The sequence below is a fragment of the Eulemur rufifrons genome, chromosome 16, assembly GCF_041146395.1.
Source record: "Eulemur rufifrons isolate Redbay chromosome 16, OSU_ERuf_1, whole genome shotgun sequence".
In the NCBI taxonomy this organism is placed as follows: Eukaryota; Metazoa; Chordata; class Mammalia; order Primates; family Lemuridae; genus Eulemur; species Eulemur rufifrons.
The window spans coordinates 92,729,721-92,754,282 of NC_090998.1; the positions used below are offsets into that span (position 1 = coordinate 92,729,721).

A 24,562-nucleotide genomic window follows, 5' to 3' on the forward strand; every position below is an offset into this window, starting at 1 on the left:
GAATGAGACAGTATGACTCCCTTTCCAGGCTGGTCTGGGGCAGGGAGGTGGACAGGAAGACAAGAACAGGCATCGAGCACCACCTTTGTGCAATCCTGCGAGGCTGGCATTACTAAGACCATTTCGCAGATGAGGAACCGGAGGCTCGGAAGGTCATCCGACTACCAGAGGGTGCAGGGCTGCAGCCAGGTCCGGACGACTCCAAGCCTGGGTTCTCTCTGCTCTTCCACGGGCCAGGAGCTCAGGTCCCTTGGCAAGCTCACCGTGCCCAGCGGCTCGTGGCCACTGCTTCCACCCAAGCAAGAGCTGCATGGTTCACAGACACGACTAAGAAACAGGATGCACACCCCGCATCAAACGAGGCTGTCGATTTTAATTAATTTCAGACTTTGTGTGTTTCTGGCAATTATTTGTAACAAGGTTTACAGAGGGCATTTAAAATTAATTGTGATTTTTATCTGGAAATCAATGCTTATTTTTTAAGTAGCTCATTAGGGGTGAGTGTGTATTACAGGAGCAGCAGGCTCTGTCAGCGAAGAGGCACCTGGGGCTCAGAGGAGAAGCCAGGAAAGGGGAGATGTCTGAACTGTGCCGACAAGATCAAAGCCACCAGAATTATGAAATGAAATGAAGCTCCACGTGGCAAAGCAGAATCTGATTTGGATCAAGATGCACAAGAAGGCGAAATCTGGGGGAAATCTACTGAATAACCTAAAAGGGGGAAAGAGTTGGGCTCCTTTCACTTCTCAGAGTTCACTGCAGACAAAGTCAGCCGCTGCTGGTGGCTCTTGGGAGGCCCTGCCATCCCCAGCCTGGCTCGGGTGTGGGGAGGGGGCTCCCTGCTCAGGCAGAGGCTGTGGTGTGAGCACCCGAGAGTGGCTGAGGCCCCGAGCGGGAACCAGAGCAAAGATCGTGAGGAGGGGCCACCTGCAGGCACCAGCAGACCAGCCTGGACGGGCTGGGACCTGGGCCCACCCCAAACACAGGCCAACACGCAGGGATGGGCCTTCTCAGATCAGCTTTTGTACTTTTTGCATTTGTTTTAAAATACTGTAGAAGAAATAAGTTTTAAAATCTCACCTAACAAAAACCAATGCAAATCGACAGAAATGTCTAAACACTAATCACTGTAGTCCTCTGAGTTAGAATAGCAAAGCCACTAATATTCGCATAGGCCTTTAGAGCTTCTAAAGATATTATCATTTCCACTCTGCAAGTGCGGAAACTGAGGTTCAGGAATATTCTATGCCTTACCCAAGTGCACAAGGTGAGTAATCCAAGGACTTGGAGCTGGGTCCTTCTTCCACATACCAATGTCCTCAATCTTTCCCTGAGGTTAGCAAGGCATGACAGCCACCACGACCACCATCATCATCATCTCCAGTGCCATCATTATCTCTGTCATCACCATCATCACCATCATCTACATCATCATCATGATCATACCTATCATCTCCACCATCATCATCATCACCATCATCATCTCCATCATCATCATCATCACCATCACCACCACCATCTCTATCATCACAATAACCACCATAGTCATCATCACAAAAGAGGCAAAAGATCCAATAATGGCTGAAGAAACATGACATTCACACCTTTCCATTTTGTCAGGTGGCCAGATAACAAGTTAACTTCACCCAGCGCTATGGTTCTCAAACTTCAGGGGCTCCAAAATCTTTTGGGAACATGTTACATACAGATTCCTGGGCCCAGTGGTAGATTCCCCCACAGACTCCCCAATGTGGGGTGGCCCCGGCATCCACAGGTGAGTGGAGCTCGGGGGTCTCAGATGCTCTGAGGGACCATGAACCTGAAAACACTGCCATTGACAGTACACCTGAGAGTTAAAAATACATGTTGGACATTATAATGAAAGTACTTAAAATGTATACTTATTTGAATTTAAATCTTGCTCCATATTATCAACTTAATTTATAATGTGGTAGGGATTGTTGTACCCTGTTATTTGTTTCACGGAAAAGACTTATTTTTCAAGAAAAATCACACTAGGATTGTTTTCTATTCCTGCGTTTCCTTCTAGAACTCCCTGCACTACTCATTGGCAGCCAATAGAACTGCAAACCCCAGCAGAAGAGGAACAGACAGCATCATAGAACTGACCTGGGACTCGTGTGACCCACTAAATCATAGCAAATGTCACCAAAACAATTACAAAAACAACAGGATGTCCTTGCCCAGGAAAATGCAAATTGAGCCTCATGGTCTTTAACAGTGATGTTGGCAACATTTTCTGTTTACGTTACCTTGGTATTAACTCTGTAGGGGTTCTGGGGGGGCATCTTTAGGAACACAAGGGACTTCATTGCTTGGGTGTCAACTTCAGTGACTTTTGCTTCTGCCACACACACACACACACACACACACACGGGCATATTGTCTTTAGGGACATATTAATAATATAACAGCAACAAGATTTACCCTTTCCAAGGCCCTTCCACACCCACTATTCATTAATTAAAATGGCACTGCTTGTACGTGAAAAACCTTGCCTCAGAACAGAAACAACTCTACTCCATTTTACCGATAAGGAAACTGTAGCTTATGGAGTCTGATTTGTCACAAAGTAGCAAAGCCAAGACTTGAGAGCTCTAGCTCCTGATCTATCAAGAAGTCACATTTAATCATCAAAAAACTCTAAGTCGGTTGGGCGCGGTGGCTCACGCCTGTAATCCTAGCACTCTGGGAGGCCGAGGTGGGTGGATCGTTTGAGCTCAGGAGTTCGAGACCAGCCTGAGCAAGAGTGAGACCCCATCTCTACTAAAAATAGAAAGAAATTATATGGACAACTAAAAATACACATATAGAAAAAATTAGCCGGGCATGGTGGCACATGCCTGTAGTCCCAGCTACTTGGGAGGCTGAGGCAGGAGGATTGCTTGAGTCCAGGAGTTTGAGGTTGCTGTGAGCTAGGCTGACGCCAAGGCACTGTAGCCTCGGGCAACAAAGTGAGACTCTGTCTCAAAAAAACAAAACAAAACTAAACAAAACTCTAAGTCTCTGTTTCCTCCACTGTATAATGGGGATACTATTTCCCCACAGGTATGTGCTGTGATGATTTGGTAACTTGGAAAGCACATATACCTACCATAGGAAGTGGTCATAAATGGCACCTCCGATGTCACCATCACCACCCTCACCACAAGCACCACCACTGCCACCACCGTCATGATAATCACTACTGTCACCATCACCACTACGAACATCACCACCTCGGTCACATGGTCACCACCACCGCTGTCATCATTACCACCATCGTGATCCAACCCAGGTGAACCCAGAGGTCCTTTCTTGAAGGTAAGGAGATGATTAGGCCGTGGGTCTTGGTGGATGGGCCGGATCTTGTTAAAACAAAAAGAGACGAGGGCAGCCCAAGCCAGTGCCCACGTCACTGGCTTCTAACCTGTGCTCGCTGGCGCCCCAGGAACCTCCCCCTGGCCAGCGGTCCTGGCGCTGCAGGAGAGGCAGGGAGAGGCAGGCGCTGGGGAGAGGCAGGCGCTGGGGAGAGGCAGGCACAGAAGGGGCTCCACCCCAGCCCCAGCTTCCAGCAGAGCAGCTCCTCCCCCGTGGGACTCACACCTGGGCGAGAGGCTGAGCAGACACTTGAAACCACTGCTGTAGGCCGTGGGGCTCACGCACAGCAGAGTAAGGTAAAGGCCAAACCTTAGAGAAACGACCTTGGTCACAATGTGGGGACACACGCCGGAACTAAAGAGACTAGTCAGGGGGCTGCCAGAATGTCCCAGGTGAGAGACGAAGGGGCAGAGACAGAGGTGGGGAAAAGTAAGAAAAGCATTCAGGAGGCGACACTGGCAAGGAGAGGGTGGGAGCCGGGGGAAAGGCAAGAACCAAGGCCAGGAGGACCGCGGGGAGATGGGTACCTCTGAAGCCGGTGGCAGGAGGTAACCGCCGGCGACCACTCCACTGCATACTTCCAGGCTACGAGGCTCACGCCCGGCTAGGCTATCTTCACCTCGCACGTGAGCACAGACAGGCTTAAGGACGTTCAATAACATGCTCAAGGCCACAAAACTCACAAGGATCAGAGATGGGATCTGTGAGCCGAAGCCGTTGTCCAGGATCAGGGTTCAGAGAAAGAAATCTCATGGTCATGGTCCTCTGACCACTCGGAGCACTGGCAATCGCCTCTGGTCATCACACTGTGTCCCCTCTCCCTCCCTCCCTTCCCCTCCCTCTCTCAGTCTCCCTCTCTCTCAGTCTCTCTCTCCTTCTTGCAACACAGATCAGAAAGCGCAGAGCTGTCCATGCCTGCAGCGGACTTGCCTTGGGCACGGTGAGCTCCCTGTCACGGGAGATCTCAATCTGTAGGAATGAGCAGGAGGGAACTGGTCAGCGTTTTTCAAGCTGATTTTGGAAGCAGGGCCTAGGGATAACATCGTTGTAGAATACCATGAACTAACCATGTATCTAATCTCATGACCCGACCAAGGAAAAACTTCACTGTGGAAAATGTAACTGCATTTAACTCCATGTGAAAAAAAAGTCTACCCAAGTCTTCAAAATAATCACAACCAACTGTAAATTTCTGTCTGATATTTGCGATGTCATTCTCTCCTCTGCTAGAACCCAAGAACCAAAAGTTTAAGAAATATTAACGCCAGGGGAGAAAAAGTTTAATTGAGAAAGGCCTGTAGATGGCCACTTTCCCCTATAAACTGGGAAAGGACTACCATTGAAGTCTGGCAATGCCGTATGTCCTGGTCATTTGGGGCTGCTGTAACAAAATACCTTAGACCGAGTAACCTATGAACAAGAGAAAGTTATTGCTCATAGTTCTGGAGGCTGGGAAGTCCAGAGTCAAGGTGCAGGCCGACTCAGCGTCTGGTGGGGGTGCTCTCTGCTTCAAAGATGGCACCTTCTTGCTCTGTCCTCACGTGGCAGACAGGGCAGACTCCCTCAAGCCTCTTTTGTAAGAGCACAAATCCCATTCATGAGAGTGGAACCCTCGTGTCCTATCACTTCCCAAATACCATCACCTTGGGGTTAGGTTTCAACATACGAATCCGGGGGTACACGAGCATTCAGACCCTGGCGACACACCTGCCCCGGCCTAGGGCATGTCAACAGGTCACAGGAACACAGTCTGAAAGGCCACAGTAAAGCAAGTGAGCAGGAGACTTCAGGGAACCTGGACAAGTCGCCACAACCGCGCTACATTTTGAAAGTCCGCGTGTTTTCTGTTGGTGCAAATCTCCAGCGGGAGAATCCTCAGCGCACGGCACACCCCTTTGTCACGTCCACCCCAACGGAGCCCACAGCTCCCTGCACGCTGCCGCTGTGTCCACTTCCACCCATGCCACGGCCCCGGGACAGAGACCTGCTGAGGGCTGGGAAGCCACCCTGGAGGCTCTCAAATTCCCCAGCAGACAGTGATGTCAAAACTATGGCTTCCTCAGTCAAGAGACGCAGGTCTGACAGAAGGCGGCCACCCCCGAGGACAACGCAGGTAACCTCCGGCTTCTCCTCTGCACTGGGTTCGTCCAGGAGGAAAAGCACAAGCCCAATCTAGCAACTCCGCTTCTAAGTATGCGCCCAAAGGAACTGAGAGCAGGGGCTGGGGCAGACTGTCTGCACACCCGTGCTCGCAGCAGCATCGTTCGCAGCAGCCGAAAGGTGGAAACACCCAAAACGTCCACTGATGGATGAGCCAAAACCCAAAACGTGGCACATCCGTACGCTGGACCGTCAGCCGTACAAAGGAAGGAGATTCCGACACCTGCCACAGCACGGATGAACCCGGAGGACATCACGCTCAGTGAAATGAGACAGTCACAAAAAGATAAATGCTGTGTGACTCCACTTTCCAGAGGTACCTGCACAAGTCAGATGCACAGAGACAGAAGGTGCAATGTTGCAATGATGGTTGCCGGGGCCTGGGAGGAGGAAATGGAGCTGTTATGGGTGCAGAGTCCAGTTTGGGAAGACGAAGTCCTGGAGGTGGGGCGGTGGTGGTGGCACGGCTGTGTGAATGTGCTTCATGCTGCTGAACTGCACACCGAAAAACAGTTAAGATGATAAATTTTACATTATGTATGTTTTACCACAATACGAAATTCTGACCAATGTTCGTTAATGGAGCGAGGAGGTATCCACAAGCGGTAAAAATGCAAAAGTCCACCTGCTGCACGTCCAAGGTGAGCTCCCTCCGAACCAGCCCAGGAGGACAGGAGCAACCAGCAAAGGTGGGACCTGGCATGTCTGTGCCTCGCTCCCCACATCCGGGCCTGGGCAGAGGGATCAAAGCCCCACCTGCCCACCTCCCAGGGCTGTCCCCAGGGTCCCATCCATGAAGGGCGGGCACAGGCTCTACAAATTGTCCCCATAAATACAACCTGGGCTTCATTCGGGGTTAGGGCACCCTGCAGCCATTCATGCTCGTAATGTTGGCATTCGTATGCCCAGAGAGTCAAGTTCAAATGAGGAAACCCTCCTTGAGAAAGCAAAAAAGCCTGATGTGCACATTGGCAAGAATTCCCTAATGGGTAAAGGACAAGGCGGTTTGGCCACTCCACGGCGTGGCACAGAATCCTCTGTGTCACAGGCGCGTATGGAGGGGATGGGATTTTGGTGTCTGTTATGCCCACTGCATGCAACGGTTCCTTCTCCGGTGACGTGGGCCAAAGACAAGGGACGACTCCTGCAGAGGATCCTGCCGGGTCCCCTCCCCTCAGGGCAGGAGGCGAGGCTCCCAGGGGAGACAGGAGAGGCTGAGAACGGGTGGGCCTGGCTTTCCTACATGGAGAGACGGCTGCCATCCCCCACCCCGTGGGGCCAGGACACCACCAGAGAGGACCTGGAATGGGGGCTGTGCCCCACCTGTGCCCCTACGAAGGGCTCTCTGGCTGCCACTTGCTGTCCCCACCTCTGATCTGTGCCCCGTCGGGCCCCCTCCTCTCCCTGCTCGTCTGTTCAGGCCCATGAGCAGGAGAACTTGCTGGGGACATGGGACAGCCGCTGCCCTCATGGGCTTTCCCAGGCTGGCTGAGGGGTCAGCTGGGCCTGGAGGGGGAGGGGCTGCCCAGAACTCTCACTTTCTTTGGTATCCTCCAAAAATCCCTTAATAAATGAGTCAACTAACGCATTTACTAAGAAACAGCTATTAAAGTAAAGCTGTTGGCCAAATCACAGGATGGACTTCTGGGGGCATCAGAGGAGCCCAGACTCCAGGTGGGAGGGGAGCCCACTGGGCCCGGCTAAGCCCAAAGGAAAACACCCCTTCTGGCGACCAGTGCAAGTGCCAGGGAGCTCGTGACCTCAGGGCAGACCGTTCTCAGACCTTCACTCCTCGGAAGTTCTTTATCAGAACTGCAGGTTGAGCGCGTTCAGGCCTGTGCTAGCCCCCTCTCCACGCCCGAGGCTGCAGAAAGCACCATCAACGCCCCTTCCAGGGGCGAAGCCAAGAGTTTGAACAGAGCCCCCATGAAGCCACGCTTCCCCCGGGAAGGACGCTGCTGCCCGGGGGCGCCGGGACACACAAAACGCTCAGGAAGGTGCCACAGGGATGGGGGTGGTGACAGTTGCACAATCACGTGAATCGACTTAATGCCACTAAGCTGGATGCGAGAAATGGTTGAAACTGGTAAATTTTATGTTATGTGATTTTTTTAAAACAGAAGAACTGAGACCCTGGAGTAGAACTGAGCCCCCGTTTCTGCTCCGTGCCCACTGAGTAGATTCCGTGACCGCCGTGTGCCAAGCGCACAAACTCCAAGGCCAGCTCAGCACACGGGCCCCGGGACTCAGGGGTCCTCCCAGCCAAGGACCCGCCTCTGATGGAACCCTTGGCCCCTGAGCATGGGCCCTGGAGCAAACGCAGTCGCATGCAACCAGGGATGCTCTTGGGGGTCCCTGGCTGGACCCCTCCCCGGGGCAGGAGCAGACTGGGGTGGGGGGAGGGCTCTTGTGTGTGTTCTCTTCCCTCCCTCACCACGGACCACAGGCAGCTTCGAGACATGTCCTAGGATATCCAAAGCTGCCCAGATCAAACTAAAGCCAAGACCCCACTCGGCAAACTCCTCGAGTCTCCCCCAAAGAGCACACACGGCGCATACTGAAATGAGGCTGCCGGAGTTGGGATGAGCTCCTCGCCAGGAGAGAGCTTGATCTGAGCCCCAGCCTGGGCGACTGTCAGAGCGGGCCACTCGGAGGGGTCGCAGGGGCTGCCTGAGCCCCCCAGCCAGCATCCCAGGAGCAGGAAGGTCACACTCCCAGAGGCTCTCCTACCAGGCCTGCCTTCCAAGCCCTGCTCCACTGCGGGCTGACACCGAGCGTGGCACCCATCACACCTCAGAACACACCTCGGGGACAGGAACCGTGGTGAGGTACAGTTTCCACGCGAGGAACTGAACCTCCGAGCGTGTGCGAGTGAGAGGCAGAGCCAGCAGGGTCCCCACCGGCTGTGTGTGCGCCCAGCTCTGGCCACCACCATCCAAGGAGGAGCTCCAGGCCCCACCATCCTATCAACAGGGATGACAGCTCTGTTCCGAGGGTACCCAGCACACGGCAGGTGCAAAATAAGTGATCACGTCGTGAGGGCAGGAAGAGGAGAAGCAGAGTGGAGACTTGACGCCAACCCCTTGTTGGAAGTTAAGGCCGCAGGGGCCTGGCCACACTCACCTGTCACGGGGAGATGCTGGCTCCATCCTCCCACCGTGAGGGCTCTACTGCAGCTCACGGGGGATGTGGCACTTTGGGAGACTTGACAGTCCCCAGCCTCCTGGTCAACCAGAGAACAGGCCACAGCCGAGGGACGACGACTCCAAAGCCCCCTGCGCACCGCAACGTGCAGTGCAGGCAGGGCTCTCCACTACAGCCATTCTACAGAGGAGAAAACCAAGGCACGCGGAGATGAGCAAAGCCATAAGTCTCCCAGGAGGGGTCCCCAGGAGGGAGGGAGCCTTTGCTCCAGCCCAGGGATCCCTCACCTGCCCGCAGGCCAAGCAGCAACAAGGGAGCTGTGAGTGCCACCCGCAGGTGCACGGTCCCACTCGCACGCTGTGCTTCTAGAGCATCCTTTCCTCGCTGCTGAATGAGAGCGAGCAGGGGCGACAGTCCTGGCTGGCTTTCAGAGCTGCACACACAAATCAATGGCAAACTCTCCACCCCTGAAGAGCCACAAACCCTGATAAATGGTGCAGCCCAGATTTTCTCAGACGGTCCTGATTCCAAACGTTCAGACCACCTGCCAGGCAACAGGTCCGGGAAGGCCGGCTATGCTGCTCACGACATGCACCATTTCAGTAATTCGGCTGTAAGCAAAACGCTGGGAACACACCACTGATTGCACCACTGGTGCCCGACGCCAGGTGCGCCCAGGGCGTCCTCCAGCTCCACTCTGAGGGGGGCGGGTAGGACTGGCGTCACCTGGCAGCTGTGCTGGGTTGAGGTGTCCCCCTAAATCCATATCCATCTGGAGCCACGGAATGTGGCCTTATTTAAAAATAGGGCCTTTGCAGATAGGCTGAGGCCATTCTGAATTAGAACAAGCCCTAAGTTCTATGACTGTGTCCTCATCTGAAGAGAAAAAACAGACACAGAGAGAAGACGCCATGTGAGGACGGAGGCAGAGGCCAGAGTGATGCATCCGCAAGCCAAGGAATGGCAGGAGCCGCCAAAGCTGGAACCTCCCTAGAGCCTCCGGAGAGAGTGGACACCTTAACTTCAGACTGCCGGCCTCCAAAACTGTGAGAGAGTAAGTTTAGCTGTTTTAAGTCACCCAGTTTGTGGTTGTCTGCGCCAGCAGCCGCAGGAAGCTCACACGGCAGAGAAGAAAGCGAGGGCCCAGAGCAGGGAAGGAACTGGCCGTGATCCCTGGGTCTCAGCGGCTGAGCCCCGCAGGACGGTCAGCCCAGCCCAGCGCCTCGGGCTCTTGCTCTTCTCCCCGCACAGCTGCCCCCACCCTGGGTCCACTTCCCCCATGACTGGCCTCTCTTCAACACGGCCCCTTCCTCACGTCCTCATGGACAGGCAGCCGATTACAAGGAAAGATTTGCAAATGTCCCCACTTTCACTGTCATCAGAAGGAAGAAGTCCAGAGAAAAATACCCAAACCCAGGAGTGCCGGGGCGAGAACCAGCAGGTCCACGGGCAGCCTGCGGCCTGCAGTGGCAGCATCTGAACTCACGGCCCAGGCCCCGGCGCCGGCCGCCCACCTCTCAGGTCTGGGCCACGCGCCCTCCGTGCCGCCTCCCTCCCGCCAGCCAGGTCCCCGGCTCTGGGAGCTGTTTGCCTATTTCATCAACTGAACAAAGCAGAAGAGATGCAAACACAGCCCTGGGAGGGAGGTGGGCACATTCCTCCCGCCAGCCACGGGTGGGGGCACCGCTGCGCGGCGAGTCCAGCTGCACCGGGATGTAATAAAATGTGTTGCTAAGATACAAGTACCAAAGAAGTTCATTAAAGGACGCTCTACCCCAAGCTGCCAGGCTCTTCCCCTTCAAAGGCTGCTTATTTGGTTCCGTCCCGTGTTCATAATTAGATCCGCGACAGAGAGGCTGCGCCCCCCATTCACGGCCACTCAGCAGAACACGTTAATAAAATAACTCCAACGAGACGCTGACTTAGGCCGGAGCGTGCGGGGGGCGGGGGGACTATCCCACTTACAGGAACATGTCTGAGCTCCACTCACTTATCTAAATGAGAGCTAAGCACCCCTGGAGAGCTCCAGCGGCTCTCCGGTCGTGCGGCCGACTGTTCCTCTCACAGGCGTTCGGGTCTCACTGCAAGACCACAGAACCGCTAACCCTAGCAGCCTTAGACTGTTCTAGAACCTAGAGTTTCACGGTCTTTGACTCCTGGGGTTCACCATCACAGCCTCTTAGCGTCTTAGGCTCTCAAGGTTGTGGGATCTCAGCGCGTCAGCGTCTGACCCACTCAGTAACTGCATTCAGTGCTCTGTACGGAGGCGCGGTGTGAGATGCTGAAGGAGGACACGGAGGTGAGGGCAGAAGGAAATTGCTAGATCACAGCACCTGGCTCCTTCCTCTTCATCGTCCAGGCCCAGCAGAGGCGGGCAGTCACCTTGATCTCGAGGACAGGGTCTGGCGTCCTCCCCGGGGCTTGCCCCCTGACAGCGCCATCACGCGGGGCTTAACTGAGCTGCTGGCTCGTTCTCTCCGGTGGCCCAGCCTCAGCAGGACCCCTCGCCGGCCCCAGTGCACTGGAGTTTGCGATCCCTGCTGGAGTCAGGAACTCACTGTAACCAGGCACAGTCCTTGGTGAGTCTTAAGATTTCTGCACCACAGAATCTCAGCACCCGGGAGAACCAGCGTGATCCCCTGCCAACTGCCCATGGGTGCTTCTCCGTCCCTGACGGAGTGGTGGTCTGGCGGGTGAAGGCTTCACCCGGCTCTAGTCCCAGCCGGCTCTCACCGCCAGGGGATCCCGCCACACGTGGAACTGAAATCAGCCTTCCCCTGACTTCTAGCACTCAGTCAACGTTCTGCCCACGAAGGGCTGCCCTCGCAGACGCACTCAGTAACTGCACTTAGCTGCAATAACACTGCCGATCTAATGGCGGGGGCAGCCACATCAGAGAGTCCCCTACACCATCCCATCAACTCTACTCTCCTCTGGACTGCTCTACTTAGGGCTGCCACCTGCCCCACGCACACGCGAGCTCACACGTGCACACGCACACTCCTTTCCCTGCTCTGTGTTTCGCCAGAGCACCTGCCATCTTCCTGCTCCGCATTTCCTGTCTTAGGTTCCTCACCAATTGCCTGTCTCCCCTCTGAGGCTGTGAGCACCACAAGGGCCTCTTCTACCCACTGCTGTGTCCCCCGCACGGTGCTGGCTCACAGCGGGCCCCAGCAGGCACGTGCCGAGCGTCACCCACGAGCCTGGTGTGGCACCCTCACCTCGGAACAACCTCCTCTGGACACACCCTAGCTGTCAAGGCCGGGGACACACCCACAGCAAGCACTGCCACCCTCTGTCCCCTCCAGTCCCTTACGCTGAACACCCTGAGCCACCAAGCACCAGCTCCTGCTTTGAGACAGCGGCCACAGGGGGCTCCTGGCAACTTCCCCGAGATGTGCCACGTCTGCCATTTCCCTGCGCCCGTGGCTGTGACGACCTCCAGGGCCCTGACCTCAGTCCACAGTGGCACCAGGAGCTGATCTGTCAGCTCTCCTTCCAAGCCAGGACAAGCTCTTGGAGGGAGCTCTCTGCAGAGGCAGCTGTGAGGAGGCTCAGCCATGTGGGCAAAGAGAGCTCTGCATTCAGTGGGGCTGTCAAACTGCAGTTTAAGAAATAATTCTGGCATTTATCTGTGGAGCGTTTATTACCGCCGAGACGCATTAATCACAGACAAGAGTCGGCATCACTGATTGTAGGAAATGCTACCTGTCACTTTGTGAGCTGCGTCTCACATTAAATTCTGGATCATAGTCTCTAATATGTATATATTTTTAATTACATTTTCAAGTTCATTTACATGTGCAGATTGGCTTTCTGCCTCAATGACATCAAAGAGGAACACTTCTCCCTCTCTTTTTCTTTCTCTCCCCCGCATTCCTGTCCTTTTCTCTTCCCTGGGGCAAAAAGCCTCTCCCTAAATTGACTACAGCTTCACCCAGGGGCAGCCTGAGGCTGTCCCCACGGGGAGGGCCCAACAGACCCTGGCGCCACCGCGGTGGAAGAGCAGTTGTTATTCCCCCCACAATGCCCGGCCCCCACAAATCACCATCTCTCAGCTCCTTTTGTATTTTGGGGGGGGGGGTGACTCTCTCCTCACAAGCCCACGACTGGCCTCTGCCCCCAAGCGTAGACTCTGAAAACAGAAGTGCGTGCTGGGGCTGGGTGGCCATGGGCAGGTACCCCCGGCTGGTTTGGAACACGGAAGGTGAGGAAACCCACCTTCACCTGGAATCTACAGCCAACCTGACTCAACAAGTCCCACAAAACGGACAGTTTAGCACTGTGCCCTGCGACAGTTGTCCGTCTCTTGTGCAAACCAGAAGTCAACCGCTCGTGGGTGACGCTCGGCACGTGCCTGCTGGGGCCCGCTCTGAGCCAGCACCGTGTGGGGGACACAGCAGTGGGTAGAAGAGGCCCCTGCGGTGCTCACAGAGAGTCTAACAACTGTTCTGAAAACCACTGGGGTGTCGGCCAGGTCCACTCTTGGTGGCCCTGTTGTCCCAACACAAGGTCACCCTGTGCAGGACCCGGCAACTCTCACACACAGGCCGCCCTCCGGGCAAGCAGCTTCTGAAAGAAAACCCCAGTGAAGCGAATCTAATTGTAGAAACATACACAACAGGCTTCCTGCACAGCCAGTGTGGCAGTCGGAAGACCCAGAGTTTCCAGGGCTCTGTCTGGTTCCCGGGTGCAATCTCCATCCTCCACATCCCACTGGGCCTCAGTTTCCCATGAGTGGATGAGGGGCTTGGCCCTCGCATCTTATGCTTCTAGCCAAGTCCGGGGGGGGGGGGGTGTACACCCTCAATCCCCACAGAACCCGAAGTCCAGGGCCGAATCCCAGCTCTGGACACACCGGTCTACGGAGACCAAAAGCAACTCAGAGGTTCCCGTCCTGACAGAAAGCACAGACGCCTCCCCGCCATTCCACGGCACTCACGTCTCTGGGACCCCGCGAGCGTTCTCTTTCCCGAATTATTGCTAATAAAGTAACATCAGCTCCCTCTACTCGCCCTCCGGCTGCAGCGGGGAATCCCGCCCGGCATGTAGGGTGGCCGCACCTCACTGCCCTCAGGACGCCCCTGCCTGAGAAGCAGCCCCTGCCCCTGTGAGACCAGGACCCCGCCAGGCCTGCCCTCCTGTCCTCCAGCCGGGGCTTCAACTCAACCCTGGGCAGAGAAGTAAGAATCCCCCACTGGACGCGCTCCTTTCTGCTGCATTTTAAGAAGACGGGTACAAGCCCCAAGCCAACAATAAATAAATATGTAAAGTGCGACCCATCTGTGACGGCAAGGGACGCTGCCGTCGGCAGTCAGGGGTTGTAGCCGGCACGAAGCTGCATCAGCAATTTCTCCCACAGGCTGGAAATCGCTACTACCGAACAATAAGTGACTGTCAAAAAAAAAAATCTTAAGGAAGCCTATTTGTGCCTTCAGAAAACAGAGGCCATTTCAAAATGAGAAAACATCTCCACCTTAAAGCATAAAATAATGACCTCAGTAATAATAAAAAAAAAGGCTGGCAGCTGCCAGACAGCGAGGGGCTCAGGGCGGAGGTGGCAGAGCCAGGGGTCTTCCTGCAAGCCCGGGCAGGAGGATGCGCTTCCGGGTCAGCCCACCCCCCAGGTGTTGCCGTGGTGCCACACGCAGAGCCCCCCACGCCCCCAACCCGGTGCCAGGCCCCGGCAGGCAGGGTCCCGGGACATGCAGAGACCGGGCCCAGGCCCAGACACCTGGAAAGCTCTTGGACTTTCTACTTTAGAGTGAAAGTCACACTCATTACAAACACGATGGTTTCGAATTTGCCGGGGATGGTCTCACCCTAACTCCATTTATTTCTACCTGCACATATGCCCTGGAATAACAGTCACACCTAACTTTTCATAATTTTGGCAGAAAATGTTGTCATTTCTCCCCATGCACCGCCAGTAGAGGGGTTAAGGCTACGAAGCTGGGAGCCCAGTGGTCTGGACCGCAGCTTCTCCACTCACCAGCTCTGTGACCACAACAGGCCACTCAACCTTCAGGCTCCTGCACAAAACAGAAATGAGCAGCTCCCCTCAGAGGGCTGAGTGAGGAGCGAATGAGCCAGTCAGCATCCAACAGGCATGCGTGGTCCCCGGCCGTGCATCACGAGACAACGTTGAAGTCCCACTTGACAGGGACTCATGATGCTCCCAGAGCTTCACGCACCATCTCATTTAATCCTCCCACCGTGCTTTAACGCTGTTTCTTGGGCACTTACCACGCGCCAAGCACCCCTCTGTCTGACTCACAATGCACTGTTACCCACATTTACAAACCCAGAACCCGATCCTCCAACGTGGCAAGGCCGGCCCCAGACGAAACAGCCATGGAAGGAGCCGGGCTTGGACTCCAGCCTGTCCGGTGCTAAAGCCCGTGCTGTAAACCTCTTCGTTTACACGCCTCTCACAGACACAAGTTGTTAACAGAAGCCTTCTGAACGGCCCCCTGGAGGAAATCTGGGGCCAGGGCCTCAGGGCTGGGCCCCTAGACACCCCCAAGGGGTCTCCTAACCACCCTCTCAGGGGACCAGAGATCCCGAGGGTCTGCCCACGTCAAGACCCTCAATCACTGGAGAAGGAATGTCGTGTCCAGGACCAGCAGCGGCTTCTGTGGATGGAGCAGGTGGCGGCCTCGTTTGTCATCGACTCACACAAGGCACCGAGCCCGCAACGCCGGTCCTGAAGAGACAAAGGCGTTGGAGGACACTTGCTAAATCACAGGGCTGATCACCAGAGCCAGCAGCTCTAATGAGGCAGCACGGGACTCCCAAAGTTATTATCAGAGTCATCTCATTGAAAAAATTCAAAGTTAATGGAAATCAATTGTACAGTTCCGACAGCAGGTGTTCTAAGATTCTAAAGTATCAAAGCAAACTCTTTCGATGGGCTGAAGGCGACAGCAGTCACCGTCAACCTTTACGGGGGAACAAGCGACATGATACCCTGACTTAGAAAAGCTCACCTCCAATGGGCACAAGCAACAAGGCAAGGGTGCCAAGGGCAGAGCTCTGCGGGGTTTCCTGTGGTTGGGAAGTGGCGACACACACCCTCTTCACGCCAACCCTCACCTCACAGCAACAGTGCTCACGTGTAGGGTTCACCCAGCAGCTTAGATGCTGCCTGGCGTCCGTTATCTGATTTCAGCTCCGGGCCCGGCTGAGGCAGGTCTTATAATCATCCCCACTTCACAGATGGACACAGAGCTCAGAGGCAACACGACTTGCCCAGGGCCACTCAGCCGGCATGCAGGGAGCTGGGACATGAACCCCGGGGTGCTGACTTTGGGGCCTCTGCCCCCCCAGCGACATCATGTTATACCCTACAAGGTGGGCGACCAGCTGCAGATGAGGCCGGGCTGACCCAGAGGGCACTCCCGGGTAAAGGACAGGATCAGCAGTCCCAAGCTGTCTGATCTTGAGGAGCTGCCTTTCTCCGATCTGTCCAGCAGAGAAGACTCACCTGCCCCGCCTGACCCAAGTCATGGGATTATTCTGACTATCAAATAAAAAGACGTCCACCGAGGAGGTGACGGAGGGGACTCACTGAAGAGAGAGTGCTGTACACAGCCAAGGCAGTGTGTGTGCAGTTTGCCTCCACGCTTCTCTACTGGCACAAATGTCACCTCCTTGGAGCTGTCCCCACACCCCTCATCACAGCACATGGTCCCATCTGCTGCTGGGGTGAGCCTGGTGGCCAGACATCCCATGCAAATACCACCCTGGGCCACGACAGATAGGTAACAGTGGATACACTTGCCCCTCAACTACGTATGCTTGTGAGCAGACATGCTCACAAGAGGAAGCATTCTGAAAGTATAAAGCTTTATAAAGTGAGACGTCACTGTTACTAACATCACATCACCCTCCCCACCAGTCCATATCCTCAATATCTGTCAGCCATTTCTGAAATGTTTGTGGAATTAACCTGAGTTGCTCCCAAGAGATGTCCCCATTACCATGCCAAGTATGAAAGGCAGGTCTGGGAATAGCATGTTTGGTGCACCTACTTGTGTAAGAAAAAGGTGTTTATCCAAAACACATCTGCCGGACAGGCCTTGGAACGATCACTGCTCTCGTCCTCAGGATGAAGTGGGGAACCAAGAACCGGAACTTAAGTTTTACCATATTTGAATCTGTACTGAGATTTTCCCAACAAGCACGTGCTGCTCTTATAATAAAACTTTTTAAAAGTAGAATTCTTCTTTATCTTCTAAATGTTACAGAAATAATATACTGTTGAGCAGCACCTTCCTTAGTAAATTTTGCTTCAGCAGGAGAATGGTGATTCTCTTCGTGACTTCAAAAACAAATCCTTCCTCTCGTTTTAGTAACAGATTATTAACTGATTTTGTATATATTACATAGGCGCCACATATTATTACGCTTATTGGTATATGTCAACAGAAATATATTCACTATTTATCATTATACACTTACATATGGTCAACAAAATAAAATCAATAAAAACTAAAACGTAACTGGTAAATATATGTAACCATAAACGCATGTTTATATACATAAGCACACAAGCCAACTGAGCAGAGTTACCCACTGAGTCACCTTCGGGAGGTTTCCAGAGATGTCCCCCCTAATTTCTCGGCCCTAAGGAGCTCTGGGGAAGGCAGGGGGAGGGCCACCTGGAGAAGCCCCCACCCTCAAAGCCTGATTCCATCCTGATCACCCAGGACTCTGGGTCCAGCAGCCTCCCAGCCTCCTGTCCCCCATGACAATCCTGCACGGGTGACAAACATCTGAGCAGCTGGGGAAGCCTGGGCCTCCTTCACTCTCCTGCCTTCTCATCCGTACTGAGACCACTGCACGCACCTTCCTGCCTTGTGCCCTCAAAGCGCTCGGCCTCGGCAAGAGCCCTCCATCCCAGCGCAGGACACCTCCCTCGCTCTGGCCCCAGCTCACCCTGTGCCATCTCTCTGCCCCTCTCTCCACACCCCTACCTCCTACCTGCAGGCCACTTTCCTCCTGCAGCTTGGCCACCAACCTCTCCCGTCCACCCCGGGAGGCCCTGAGGACATGTCTTCCAGACAACCTCCTCCAGGAAGCCACCCTCAGTCTCTAGGCCAGCAACGATGCTGGTGTTCCCACAGTTTGATTTTGCATAGCCCTTTTCCAGAAGTTCCTTGGAACAGTTCTCCACACCTCACTCTCTGTCATGCTTGCAAGGGCAGAGAGTTGATCTCAGTCATCTCTGGGTCCACTCACTACAAACACCCGGTTTTAAAAGCCTACCATTTACTTCATGCCTGCTACAGCCCAGGGACTCAACTAGGACCACTCATAAGTCATCGCTAATACTCACACCATCCCTGCTCTGAGACTATGGGGAGAGGAGTCTGGCAGGCACCCTCCGGGAGCTTACAGTCTAACACAGGAAGCAGAATGAACTAACTGCTGACACAGAGAGACCAAGACAGATGATGCCAGGCATTTCCCAGGGGCAGGGAAGCACTCAAGGTGTCCACAGCTGCCAGGTGCAGAAGCGAGGTGGAGCCCCCAGGCTGGGACCGGGAAGGCTGCCAGGTGCACCGTGATCGTGTTCAGATTTTAAGACACTTGCTCTGGTAAAGAGCATACCAGAAGGGGCAAGGGTGGATGCAGTATTCGTAAGAGTCAAACGGTGGGAACAAGCTAATCGTCCACCAATGGATGGATGGTCAGAGAAAATACGGTCTGTCCACGCAACAGGACTTTATTCCAACACAAAGACGGGTGAAGTATTGACACATGCTACAACTTGAATGAACCTTGAAATATGACATTAAGTAAAAGAAGCCAGTCACAAAAGGATATATAGTATAGCACGATCTCGTTCATACAAAAGCCCAGAATAGGCAACTCTATAGAGACAGGGAGTGGTGGCTGCTTAGGGCTGGGGGAGGGGGCAGGGAGGCAGTGATAGCCAAAGGGTTTCTTTTTGAGGTGATGAAGATGTTCTAAAACAGATGGTGGTGATGGTTGCACAGAACTGTGACTATATGAAAAACCACTGAATGGTGCACCTTAAATGGGTGAATTATATCTCAATAAAGCTGTTTTTAAAAAAGTGAATGCAGTAAAGAGGCTGCTGCAATTTTCCAGCAGGCCCCAGCGACGGAAAGACAGAGGAGCTTCCAGAGCACTGCTGGGCAGGAGAGCCGGCTCTGTGGGCCAGTCAAGGCCACAGGTAGCAGGAGGTGAAGCCAGGGCTGGGCTCTGTCATCTCAATCTTATGCTCTTCCCATGTATATGAAGCGCGGAGCTACTGGAGTCGGCATTAATTTTCTCTTTAATGTGTAGCAAAATTGTTTCAAGAACAAGAACCAGCACTCAGAGTCAGAAAGATTAAAATTTATTCTCCCGGAGGCTTAGGAGGAGAGCTTGGAAAACGGAATGTCCTTTTACTAAAGGACTGCAAACAGCTGGGGGGGCTGGAATAAATCCACCCTACGGCTTCATTCGGGGGATACTTCTAAGGCAGAATCCCTCTGGTGTTCAACGCAGCTAGTGAATCATGGCGAAGACATGATTCAGCGCCCGGGTGAGCGCCACATACATAATACCTTTCAAGAAGACATATTTTTATTGCCGTGCTTTAGGACAGCCCCTTGGTATCCAGAGTCCATCAAATCGATGGATCGGGCAGTGCACAGGGCCCCAAGTTCACCTCCAGGGTCTCTCTCATGAGGCCACACCAGCATGGGCTACATTCGAACAGAAGTCTTTTCTAACTCTATTGTAAAGCTGAACTTGCATGAAGTTCAGGTCTGGAGATGCCAGCTCACACGTGGCATCTAACTGTTGTGCTGAGAACTCCAAAGGGCGGGGAACCTCCGGTATTTATGCTGGGTCTGTTATTTACACGGAAGTGCTTGTTGCTTGATAATTTAGATAAAAATGTTACTGCCTCTCTGCATGTGCTGCAAATTCATGGTATAAAACCAGTGGAGCAGCTAATGGAGTCTTCACACATCATATCTGGTTAAAGAAGAGGGCCTGTCCTCCATCGGAATCATAACCGATGGAGGTGCAGCCACACCTGGGAGGCAGCTTTGAGCCACAACTCAGCTCGGACCAACTCCCCCACACCTCTTTTTTTTCTTTTTTAAGGAAAAAATATGAACTCCATTTTCAAATAGCAAGATCCTATGTGAGCTCATTTCCTGTTTATCCTCTAGTCCCCAGTGGTGGGGAAAAACTGGACAGTTACACAGAAAATCTATATCTACTTCTCACCAATAAGCTATCTACTTCTATGAGTCCTTAAAACACCTTTAAACACTTGTGCATGTTTCTAAAAATAACTGAAAAAATTCCAGAGCCAAGGGCATGAATGGGAAATTGATGGTTGGTACCAAAAGACATGACTGCTGCTGGCGTACTTCTAACAGACCTAGACAAGGGAGCTACCGTTCATTTTACTATCTAGTTTGCCATCCACATGTGCACTTTCAATTGCAATGTAACCTTTATATCCAATATTCTCGCGCACGCATACGCGCGCACACACACACACACATATCTCTGGAGATGGAGATGGTATGAACTTTTCCCTAAGCAACTCCATAAAGGAATTCTACCTTTAATTGTGCGTTGAGTTAATAAACAAACTCTGACAAACTGGCCTTTTCATCCCCACTCCCACATTTCAGCTCCTCCTGGGCAGGATCTGGGGTGGCCAAGCAGAGCCTCTTCAAAATCCCCTGAGTCACCTCCAAGGGCCTGTTCATCCACCTTTCCCCAGCCAAGCTGCCAGTCACCACCTAACTCTCCCAGGGAGAGAGAGGGAGTAAATGTTAAGTCTACCCAACTCATTTCATAGGTGACTACTGAAAGATTTCAACGCCGAGCCTGGGAGAGACCAGGCAGCTTTATTAGCATGCTGAACCACGACTCAGCCCCCTCCCCTCCCTCTTTTATGAGCCCTTGTTATATAAAATGCCACAAAGGGAAATGGAAAAACAACACACTTGCAGTTACAAACACAAGTTCTAATGGCCAGGCCAAATCCTGGCCGCTTAACAGATGTTTTTAGTCATTTAAAAAAAGAAACACGTTTAAAAGGCCAAAGAACAAAAGTTTCTGTTGTTTTCTTTCTTTTCAAACACACACTCACACACACAAAAAGATGGAGGTCCATTCGCAAGCATCCTTCCCGGAGTTCAGATTTAAAGGCAAAGGCAGCCTGGAGCAGGAGAGCTCCTTCCCCAAGCTGGGTAGCAACCTTCAAACGCGATTTTCAAATATTTCTTTCAGCCTTATCTAAATTCCAGCATGACAGATAATAAATAGCGACTCATTTACTATCATCATAAAAATTTAAACAGCCTTGAAACAGTTGCTACAATACAGAAGAAATGATCAAACCTAAGCTTGGAAGAGCCACTCCAAATAGTAAAACTACTGCCACGCAGAGGCACACATAAAGAGACATTGTTGCAATAAAAGCTGCTAGGTTATTGGATTTTTTTTTTCCTCTCTCTCTTTTAAATCTTCTACTCCGAGCATAAGAGTCAACAACTTGCCGTTTTACCCAGTGGAAAAAAAGACTTAATAACCCTCAGCTATCACACTGTACCAGATCTGGTGGTGGATTTTTTTTTTTAAAAAAAAGAAAGTATCCGATTTGATTCTACACAGTGATTAAACAGCTTTGTGCTCCACGGAGAGGGTCTTCCAACCCCTCCCCCTCCAAAAATGGCATCAAAGCAATCAAAATGGTAATGCGGGCCGGGTCCCCTCCCCCCGCGAACTCCGCTCCCGGGCCTCGCGCCCCCTCGGGCGGGAATGGAAGCTTCCACTCGCGGACGGGGGCGCGCAGCGGGCGGGGGCGCGGCTCCGCCAGGAAGGGGCTGCTGCCTCGGTCCCGGCCTCCGTCCAGCCGGGCGGCCCCCCGCGCCCCCCTCCCCGGCGCGGGCCGGCCGGAACTGCCATCTTCCTTCCAGCAGCGCAGGCCCCTCCTCTCCCGCAGCCCCCTCCCACCACTTTTTAACTTTAAAGACTCGAAATTAACACCCGGCTCCGAATCCTCCCTCTCCCGGGTCGCCGGCACCGGGTCCACGTCTCTCCCCCGCGCCGAAAATTCCTTGGGGGAGCGGGCGTCGGATCCGGCGGCCCCGGGGGGGAGGGGGGAGGGGAGGGCCGAGCGGGAGGGGCGGCGGGCGGGAGCTGTCCAAGTTTGGTGCTGACGGCGGCGGCCGGCATTCCGAAGGAAGCGCGATCGATGGCCGGGGGCGCGGGGCGGGGGCGGGGCGGGCGGAGAGAGGGGAGGCGGGGGAGGGAGGGGCGCCACCGCCCCCGCCCCCGTCCTCCTCGGAGCCCCGAGAGCGCCATTGGCTGCGCCGCTCAAAGTTCTCTGCTGGGGCGGCGCGGGGAGGGGGCGGAGGAGGAGGAGGAGGAAGAGGAGGAGGGGCGGGGGAGGGGCGCGCGCGCAGGGGGCGGGGGCGCGCGGCCGGCCGGGCTCCGGCGGCGGCATCTGTTCGTGGTGCTGAAATCTCGAGCGCTGAGCTCAGCGCAACTAAGTCACAATGGACAACTTTTCCTCTCCGGAGGGAGCAGGGAGGGGTGGGCGGCCGCGCCCCCCCCAAGCGGACGGCTTCCCCTGTGTCCCCATCTACACCCAACACCCGGAGCCCAAAGTTGGGGCAGAAGCGGGGGGTCCCGGGGGCGCCTTCCTTTTGTTCCCGGGAGCTGGCGTCAGGTTCCAAGAATAAAAAGTGAAGCTGGGGACGTGGAGGGGGGGCGAACGATTCTTTAAAGGAGGTTTGCAATGGAACCCAGAAATCGCTTCTAAGTAGTTGGGTGTCCAGACCCCAATCACTGCCCCCTCCACCCCTACTGCCACCCCAGCACGGGCGTGGGGGGCACCAGCGCGAGAAATCCCCACGTTCCAAAATCGTGTCCACCACCTCAAAATGGACGCCGGCTGCTCGCCGCTGGAGGGGCGCTGCGCCCCGCGCCCGGCCGCCCGCTCGCCCCCGCCCCCAGAACCGGCCCTTTCTTTCCAGGAGAGGGGAGGGTGGGCAACTTTGAGAACTGGAGACAGACCCCTCGGGAGTCTGGGCGTGTGGCGCCCAGGCTGGCACTTTTTAGGGTGCCGCCAAAGTGCGAGAGACCGCGCCCCGCCCCCACTCCCAATGGGGGGCCCGGCTCCCCAGCGCTTACTTGTTTGTCGCTGAGCGCTGCGATCCGCGGCTGCCTCTCGTGGAGCTGCTTCTTGAGGTCGCCGTTCTGCGGAAACACGGAGGAGCGGGCTCAGGCCGGCTGGCCGGGGGTCAGGTGGGCCCGAGCCCCGCGGACCGGGCCGCAGTTCCCCGCCCGGCGCCCCGCGGGCCAGGCCGGCCGCAGCGCGCCCCAAGTTTCCCGGGCGGCGTCCCGCACGCGCGGCGGCCGGCAGTGCCGCGCGGGGCCGCTTACCTGTGGCTGCCGCCTCATCGGGGCAGCTCGCGGGGCGGGGCGGGGGCCGCGGCCACCCGGCGGCGCGCCCCGACCGTGCAAGTTTGCAGGCCGGGGTGCGTGTGCCAGTGAGTGTGAGTGTGAGTGTGTGCCGGGGGAGGGGGGAGGAACAAAGAGCCAAGTAAATACGGCGAGTCCGTGTCGAGCAAAGCTCATAAATATTCAAGTCGCGTCCTAATCTCCCCAACACACACACGCGCACGCCGAACACCGCTCGGGCTCCGGCCGCCACGCCGCGGCTCGCTCGAGCAACAATCGCCAAAACTACTTTTGCAAACAGCGCGGGTTCGCACCCGGCCTCGGGGCCGGAGGGGGAGGTCGGAAGGGGGTCTGTTCACACTCCCCCTCCCCGGGGCAACCTCACGAAGGGACCCCTCCCGGCATACCCAGTTACGCAGACCCTGCGTTTATTAAGAGAAGACGCCAAGCTCCTGTCCCACGCGCCCTTGGCCCCCCAAACTGTGCGGGATTGAGCGGGAGGGGGCGCAGGGGGAGGACAGAAGTAGGGTCCGTGCAAATGCATTTTCCACCGCTCCTCGCCCCGGACAGGCTCAAAGCAGGGGGCCTCATCCCGGCACCCTAGCCAGGAAGACCCTGACACTAGCAGGAGAGGACATCGGGCTCTGGTCCCACGAATCCCCACACACACCCCACCCCGGCACCCCGGCCCCGGCCCCCTACCTGGTGGCGCGCGAGTTCCACGGCGAGCGCCTCGGGCCGGCTCTGCAGCTCCATCCCGGCAACTTGGGCAGCACTTTGCGCTCACTTTGGCCCCGGCTCCCGGGAAGTTGTACGGCTCGGCAGGGGCCCGACCGGGCGGGGGCAGACCGGGCCTCCGGGGAGGGGGGACACGAGCCCCCTCCCCCACGGCCGAAAGGGAAGGGGGCTGGCGAAGGGGAAGAAAGGCGGCCGGGTGCCGCGGCGCCGAGCCCGCGGCCGCCCCAACTCCTCAGGCTGCCCGGCAAGTTGCGCCGGGTGTCCGGGCTGCCGGCACGGCCCGGCGCATGGCCCCCCCGCCCCGGCGCCGGGAGCCCAGCGCAGCCCCGTTCGCGCCCGCCCCGCTGCCCGCGCGCGTCGCCGGCCGGCAGGGACTATATTTTCTCCGGCGCGCGCGCCTGGATCTCGCTGGGCCTCTGCAAAGTTGTGCCTCGGCACGATGCTAATTCGGCAGTGCCCGGATGAAGCGGGCCGGGGCGGCGGGGGGCGGTGCCGGGGCTCGCCGCCCGCCCCGCCCCGACCGCGCCTGCGCACTGCCGCCCCGCCGCGGCCGGGCGCCCCGAGCGGAGAACAAAAGTGGCGGCGGAGCTGGACGCAGAGTCGCCCGCGTACGGCTTGGGGCGGCCGCTCCCGGGACCGCCGGGGCCGGCGCCTGGCGTGGGTCGCGCGTCCTCCTCCTCTCCGCGCC

At 55.5% G+C, this 24,562-nt stretch overlaps 1 protein-coding gene across 3 annotated transcripts in view; it reads right to left on the reverse strand.

Annotated features, from left to right (window-relative positions):
- PHF21B (PHD finger protein 21B) overlaps nt 1-23,892 on the reverse strand; it is a 94,196-nt gene extending 70,304 nt beyond the window's left edge. For 2 of the 3 annotated variants that reach the window (XM_069490828.1, XM_069490827.1), the window contains exons 1-2: nt 23,839-23,892; nt 22,867-22,932 (exon numbers count right to left, since the gene is read on the reverse strand). In XM_069490828.1, coding sequence (XP_069346929.1) covers nt 22,867-22,932; nt 23,839-23,892 — 120 coding nt within the window. Of the gene's footprint in view, nt 1-22,866; nt 22,933-23,118; nt 23,137-23,838 lie in introns of those variants that run through there. The other variant, XM_069490829.1, reaches the window with a different exon arrangement.
- Between the last annotated feature and the right edge of the window lie 670 nt (nt 23,893-24,562).